This window comes from Gadus macrocephalus, chromosome 9 (assembly GCF_031168955.1).
Source record: "Gadus macrocephalus chromosome 9, ASM3116895v1".
Lineage (NCBI taxonomy): Eukaryota > Metazoa > Chordata > Actinopteri > Gadiformes > Gadidae > Gadus > Gadus macrocephalus.
Window position 1 is genome coordinate 7405398 of NC_082390.1, and position 8108 is coordinate 7413505.

The 8108-nt window shown below is 45.7% G+C and overlaps 1 protein-coding gene across 1 annotated transcript; it reads right to left on the reverse strand.

The window, feature by feature from the left end:
* Window positions 1–253: 253 nt before the first annotated feature.
* fbxo31 (F-box protein 31) lies at window positions 254–7996 on the reverse strand. Its single transcript, XM_060060548.1, has 9 exons — window positions 7564–7996; window positions 7078–7149; window positions 6075–6151; window positions 5153–5320; window positions 4801–4875; window positions 4039–4148; window positions 3608–3761; window positions 2841–3256; window positions 254–2106 (listed from the first exon to the last, which is right to left on the reverse strand). Exons 1-9 carry the CDS (start codon window positions 7994–7996, stop codon window positions 1884–1886), a joined length of 1728 nt encoding a protein of 575 aa, XP_059916531.1. The 3' UTR covers window positions 254–1883.
* Window positions 7997–8108: the final 112 nt, after the last annotated feature.

Here is an 8108-nt window from a genome sequence, read left to right on the forward strand (position 1 = left end):
TTGTGGTCCCGTTGGGGCTCGAACTGATCACCCAGACAGCTATATGCTCGGGCTACACTAGTCTATCTGAATAATAGTAATTTTACTATATTTCACGTGGTTAACTCACGAGGAAATAAATAAATACTTTAAAATTGCGTGAAGCTCTCTTAATGATATGATCACTGACTTAGGGGTAGGCTGTCGCTGTCAGCACTTGTTGCATTAACAATTATTTGACCGCCTATAATTGAAGGAAGGATGAATCAAGCCAGAATGTTTACCTGTGAGTTTATTAGAGAACATACAGCTGTGACAAAAGATGTTCTTCTTGTAGTTGTTATCTTAGTTACCTCAGAAGAGGGTCTCTACACTGAAACGCTCCCTGAAATCAGATGGTAGCAGTGCAGTGGGTCAAAACTTCCAAGTGTTCCCAAGTAGGCCTTTCCATGAAACCACGCATGTGTTTGAAGGCAAATCATTCAACGGTTAAAGATCGAAGGCTAATGAATGAAAGGGAAACGTACAAAGATAGCCAGAAATTGAGTAAATGCGACTCTAAACTAAAACGACCATCCCTTATATTAGACATTGCAAGTATTTCATGAATGTTTCACAGTTTCTCTATCAAGGTCTTTTATAAAGGTGTTTCCTAGTGGTTTTAGATCAGTATACCGCCCAGAAAAGTGCACTTGGAGCAGAGAGTTTATAGAGGCCATGATAAGACATACAGACACTTTGAACTTTGAAATATGCCTTGTGTTTTGGGATCAGTCACCACTAGGGATTGGTCACCATTTACAAATTAAACAAAAAACCAATAACTATTTGCCGGTATGAAGCCAGCCAAATCTATTTAAAAAAACAATATATTTAGTCAGTAAAATGTCCAAAGTTCACATTGCAGAATAAGATAAGATAGCAAAAACTACTTTTTCAATGGTGGATTATATAAAATTAATCACATTTTATAATGCACACTTTATTACTCTATGGGTTATTAAAATAGTTATCATCAATTGGTTATGGACTTAGTGTCATGTATTAAACACCTGAGATGCATTATTTTGTTTTCTTTATATATCGTGATTAGCTCTATTTGATCAATAAGTGATAAACTGTGGAACGAATCTAAGAACAAAGCAGTAAGCCTCACCATTGTCCTAAAATCCCCTCATAATATTGCAGTCATGGTTGTGAGGATATTGTAACTAGATTCAAAACAAATGTCTGCATGCGATTAACTAGGGCCATTAGATAGAACACAGACCAGAACATTGGATGCCTCTTCCTTTTAAATAACGTGCAGAGTACATCGTGTACATTTCATAACAAGAGGCACATACTGTTGATTCCGCTATCATTATCTTCCGAGTCTTATGCTGGGAATAAATAAATAAAATAAATAAATAAATACAAAACTATTGAGAAGCTATTGTGTGCAACGTGGCCTGTGGCTATGCCGGGGCCGAGACATTAAAGACAACATGTTGTCAGTCACACCCCTCTTCATTAAAGACAACATGTTGTCAGTCACACCCCTTCTATGTCCTCACATTATTCACCCGTGATTGTGATCCGGCCCCAGCTAGTTCAAGCTTTCTTCCCTTGAAAACACGCCACAAAATAAACGTGGTGTCATGTAGCCTCGGATGTCATGTCTAGATGGTGAGTATTCAAAGTACATGTTGTGAAAGAGCAAAGTTGTATCAGTGGACACTAACTATCTGGAGACCGTAAAACCACTGTTTTAGATAGCATCAGCGCGATAATAGTTAATAGTGGTCGGGGTTGGAAGTGGCGCGCGGTTTATCGAGAAGGGAGCAGGGGGAGAGAGAGCGAGCTACGTACGCGGAGGCATTAGTGCACTGCTAATTTAGGTGGCTCTAGCGTCGCTGCTCCTATCAGGACGTCCACGACTGCATGTTACGCAGCATGGCTTCAAAGCACTCCATGTCGGGGGAGTGGGCGTGGCCTAGCCGGTCGGTCAGTCGGCTGTACATGCTGAAGGACTTCAGCTCCAGCCAGATGAAGCCGAAGCGATCTTTGTCGAAGAGCACGAAGAGCCCGGGCGTTCGCTCGGGGCTGGTGAAGCCGTGGCCGGCGATCTGCCCCGTCCCGTAGAAGCTGAAAGCAATAAAAGGTAGAGAGGGGAGTCATTGAACGCACTTGTTTTTATGCTTAGCTTGGGTTGGGTTTGAGTGGGGTTTAACAAGTGAGGATCAAACATGTCACCGTACGATTACGTCGCTGCAACGTGCACTGGCTACCGCTGGCTGCGCGAACACAATTCAAGTCACTGGTAGCTGCCTACCCTGTTGTAAACCGCCCAGACCCATCCTTCATACAGTGTATGGTCAAACCACACAGCCCAACCTGCCCACCAGGCTCTTTGAGGGCCAAACTGCCTGCTACCCTTGGAGGGACCCAAGCTGCCACTCAATCATCAAACAACAAAAATGTTGCTTGTTTGCTGTCCCGCCTCCACAATGATGAAACAAGCTCCCCAACTCAGGACAGCTGAAACCAAATCTTCCGCCGCAGACTGAAAACTCATCCGTTCAGACTGCATGTTGGGAACAATAATAAAAAGTACAAAAGAATACTAAAATGAAATACAAACATCTATCTTCATCTCTTCTTTCTATAATGTAGCCCCTAAAGCACTTTGCCTAATTGATGCAGTTGATGTACTGTTGCATGCCACTTGCCCTCCTTAGGTTGTATCTTTATTGTTTGAAAGCGCTTTTGACAAAAACCTCAGCTAAATAAATGTAACGTAACTCGATGAATATAACCACTGCTCGAAAACACATTTCTGTTTAATTTCTGTGAACATTGCAACTCTAGCTGGGACTCACCACTTCTTGCAGGTGCGAGGGTAGACCTCGTTGCGGGCCATGACCCCCAGGGGCAGGATGAAGGGCTGGGACTCTGGGGGGCTTGGAGCGCTGCTCCCCCTGCTGGCCCCAGACGCCTCAGCCCCGCCACTGGCTTCGCTGCTGCTCTCCCCCGCGGCCCCCCCCTCAGGGACCCCCGCAGGGGGGCCTCCGCTGGCGACCCCGACGGCCCCGTTTCCCCCGGTGACCCCCAGGGGGCCCTCTCCCGCGGGGCAGGCTGCAGGGGCAGGCCCCTCCCTCTGGACCTCGGCGTGCACTCCTAGGACCAGGCGGGACAGCTCCTCTATGCTGCGCTGGCGCTCCAGATCTGGGAGGACCACGGGACGACTCAGGTCCACCTCCAGGGTCAGCTGGCCGGCGGGGACGTTGGGGTCTCCCTGTGTGCGCAGGGTGGGACGGAGTCAACGTCCCGATCACATGGTGGAATACGCCCGGAGATGCACGCCATGTAGACCCAATAGTTTTAGTTTAATTAATCAGAGGAATTCATTTCTATAGAATTTCTAATGTTTTGCAGCGATAGGCGTTTATTAATTGAAATAATTAACTTAAAATGTCCTCACAACCAGACAGGAAATTCTGGATAATGGCACTGAGAATGGGTGAGCGTGTTATCATTATCATCTGTGTCTCCAATCTCTTTGTGACTCACACACACTTGGCTGACATTCCCTGCCCTGAGCAGACGTGTGATGTGTTGCTGCGGAAGAGGAACAACCAGAACTCACCGTGAGCTTGGTGGCTCGGGCGCTCGCCCCGTGGAAGCTCAGCATGACAATCTCCAGGCCGTGGCTGCCGTAGGTGCCCTTGAACAGCCCAGGTCTCAGGAGATCCGTGGGCAGCAGAGGAGGAAGGTAGATCCGCCGGTAGGTCAGGCAGTTGCTACCGAAACAAGGCATTGGGGATCATTCACTTGAAGGAGGCCAGGGTAAGACAACACTATTAATCCCCGCGAGGGAAACTCGGGTGTCAGCGATCAGCAGCAGAAAACAGCACAAATCAAAGGCAAGATAAAAACAAACAATACATTCACTATAATATGTAAATGCATGATAGGATGGTGCTTTATTCATTGCAGACGGGAAATGTTGGTGTCTTTGAATTTGGAACAGCTTTAAGAAATGGCACACACACAAACATTGAAGTAAAAACAACCTACTCATATTGGCTGGTATAAATGAACTTCATGAGGATGAGTTCCTGTGTGTGTTCATGGAAGATGTCTTCCAGCGTCCGTCCCCATTCTTCCTCCAACCAAGTCCTGAACTCCTGCAAACACACACACACGCACGTAATGGATCAGAAGTGCAATAACACACGTGAGCAAACTAACAAATCAACCTTTTTAAACACATGACAAGAACAAAGTGTGTGGGATAGTTTGACCACTCAAGGGTAACAAGTTACAGCCAATAAAGTAAATGGATTTCCCTTTAGGACGCCTTGTACACCCTCTCTGCCAACAGAGATCCTGTATATTCGTCTCTTCCTTGAAGACCAATGTTAGTCAGGCCTCGGTTTGTTAGCCAAGTAAGCTTAAGCACAAGAAACCCTGCTACATAAAAATACACACAAGAGCCAATGAGCCATTAAGCACTATAGTATATATATTACCAACTAAAAACATGACAGAAGTGTTGCAGGAACCACTGGGCCTTTCAAACACTGAACATTGGACACAGAGGAAAGGCAAAGTACAGTGGAACATTATTTGCAGTCATTGAGGTTTCTTTATCGAAAGCCATCCATGTAAAGTCTGGGTCACCACTTTCCCATCCAAACCCATTTGCAGCAGATTTAGGTGGCCGAGGAGAGTAAAATGTGCCAGGGTGCTCCCGAACCAAGCACCTCCAGTTGGGGCTTCAGTGGGATACAAAACGGCTATTATTGGTGCCGAGGAGTCAAGAAATGGCAGCCTTACCTCCTGTCGGCCTCCGGGCATGCGATGGTGGTCTGTCTGGTTACATTTGGTGGAAAACTCATCCTTCTTAACAGTCTGAAAAATAAAGAGATATGTCAGATTGATCAGGGTGGAGGGTTTGGGATATTTAGGGGATATTTTGTACAAGGCTTTATTCCAGCAAAGAAAATAACTTTGAGCCACTTTTGTTTTTAAAGGACTATAACTCATTTTAAACTGGATATCTAAGTACTTTCCAATACTATAAAAATCCAAATTTCCGAGTGATTTTCAGACCTTGACACCTATGTTTTTGTGAGTTTGCTCTACAGGCTTCCCCAGGACTGGGCCAGAGCTCTGCAGAGGGACTTGCCTGTATATCTCCCTTGTGAGGGCCCTTGTGTCCGTACATGCACTCCACAGAAGCCTTCCTGTCCTCCGACATGGTGATGCGGAACAGAGGCCTCCTTCTCATGGGATCCTCCACGCGCGGGTCATGAGGCGGCAGGTACATCCAGCCGACCACAAACAGCCCCTCCACCTGGAACCACCGTGTCATGTCAATCCCTGGTAGTGTGTCTGTATTCGCTGCAAGTCACTTTGGATAAAGGCCTCAGCTTAATGAGTAAATATATATCCATACATAAACATGTAGTTAGCCGTAAAAATATATTTGCCCACTTCCTTAAATGGAATCTTCAACTGGACATGTTCATACAGTAGTAGTATGCGTCAAGTTTGACTAAATCTGAACAAATCTGGTCTATCGTTGTGTTTCATGTTACGATACGATAACCAAGACAAGCACTAGTAGAGGTTTCAAGAGAGCATGGCTATCGGAAGTGTTAGGAAGACTTCAAAGGGCATCCATTAGTAGCTATGAATGGAGAGATAAAAAGGAGGGCAGAGGGCATAGCCAGTTGTAGATTTACCATACAACAAAGTTGAATTAGAGGGCAAGAGAGAGTGAGGTGCATATCTAGGGTCAAACTAGAGGAGGGCCCGTATAGTCATAAGTTTGTCATATTCTAAACGTACACTGGACAGAGAGGATTGACAATCTAAGCTGGTAAAATCCTAAACAAATCAGTTTTTTTCTTTAAAACATCGGACTTGGGCTTCACCAATTCTGCCGCCAAAAAAACACATTCCCCAAGAAGCAATATAATATGAACCATTATAAGACACATTCAGACAGTCCAATCAGAAATATGTGTGCCAAGAATGTTAGTCCAATCCCTTTGGCCAATTACAGTGTCCTATAAACACGGTGTAGCGGTGTGTGAGTCACTCACCACCACATTGAGAAGCCCTCCATATGGGCCAATATCAGGCTGCCAGAGACCCAGGACACTTTTGTATGGGTGAAGCACTAAAAGACAAAATTACAGTATGAGCAGTTTCCTAAACACATGACCAACATACACTGTAACAGTAGTCACACAAACACCATTTAGATAATACGGGTTTAGTTAAGTGCAGTGTTAAGTTATAGCGTAAACAACGTATGGACCCTTAGTTGAGAATATTAGTATAGTATTATTAGCACAGAGCCCTTTGTCATGGTTGCAGGCTCAAAATGGCTTCACATGCCTCAAATTAACCCCAACCACATGCCCTCACATGGGAAATAAACTACCCAAAAGGCACATAGACAGCATGCTAACCATTAGCTATCTCATTGTCCTATCCTCTCCTATGAAAGCCATCCACGGTAAAGAATCGCTACACACAGAAATAGCAACACTGCAGAAGAAAGGGCATCATTAGCCACAAAGAGAGTTGATCGTGCCTTTGTTTCAGATCTTCGAAACCATGTTAGTCAACCCACAATGAACCGTAATAAAAGGTATGGACCACACATGCCACGTTACATACAGTGTATGAAAGCCTATACATCCCCATAGTCCATGTGCTAGTAGTAATCAGGGAGGACGCCATGTAGTGTCCAGACTTCACTCGAGGGACCACCTAGACATTTGTGCCACAAAAGTAGGTTGAGGGCCGAGAGTTGACTGCATTAATTTTTTTTATTGATGCATTGAAGCGGAATTGATGGAAAAAATGTCATGTACTTTTATGACACTTTCATTATGTATTCTTAAGTATTCTTTTTAGAATCAAAGACATCAGAGACATTTTCTGAATTATATTTTATCTAATCTCGGCAACAGAAGATAAGTTGGGAGACGTGTGTGTGTGTGAGAGAGAGAGATAAAAAGGCTTACTCATTATTTAGGGGTTGATTTAAACGAATGCATCAGTGACAGTGGAGGAGAGGTTAAAATCTAGGCTTACATTTTACATAGAAGTCACGGCTGGACACACCGCCAACCTCCATCTTACGTAGGTCCTCGTTCACGCCAAATTCTACAGAGCAAAACAACAACCGATAGCATGTCATTCAAAAAGTGAGGCTACCAATAAATGTTTTAGCATATTACAACGTTGTCTACACCTGCAGCATAAAAAAACTATGGTATCTGGGTTAGAGTAGGTTGGGACAATATACAGTTTCATCAGTAAAATGTACCGTTCTAAAATCAAATGCATGGCTGGATTTGCATCAATAATGCCAGGGTTTTCACGGTTAGGTTAGGTGTGATCACAGTCAACAAGAGAGACAGGTGCACATCCTATGCAGGTACATATGGCAACAAAGGAATGTGCTTGATGTCGTTTGATTGCATACATGCATCTAAATACATAGATACATATACATTACGATTCATACACATGTCAATAACAAGTGGTCACTGACAGTAACACTAAGCCTAGATTTACCTGCAGCGCATCGTCTCCTCCAGATCGTCTCGGTGTTGAGGATCTGCTTGAACTGCTTGCAGACCAGAGCGACGGTAGGCAGCGCCGTCCCGGGCAGCAGGGAGAAGATCTCAACCAGCAGCTCCGGCGGCAGATCCAGCAGCGACTGCGGGTTTGGAGGTCCCGTGATGGCCCGTCCCAGCAGCCCCTGGGGCCTGCAGCCGCTGGCGTGTTCACAACACACGTCACCGGGGCCACCGCTGGAGCCTGCAGCCTGGCAGTCGAGGCCGTCGCAGCCACCGGCGGCCTGCTTCTGGCCCACGATCCGCTCGTCCTCCTCATCGTCCATGTCCACGTCAGAGTCGCTGACCGGCTGATCCTGGCCTCCGTGTCGCTGTCGTCGCCTGCACCTCCGCGACTGGCCCACTCCGCAAAGCCTGGCACACACCGCCATCCGTAGTCACCAGAGGGCCAGCGTTACATCACCCCAACACATGGATACACACTGCGGTCGGGGAGCCAGTGGCTGTTTGTGTGTGTATGTGTGTGTGTGGGTGGTTGGTGTG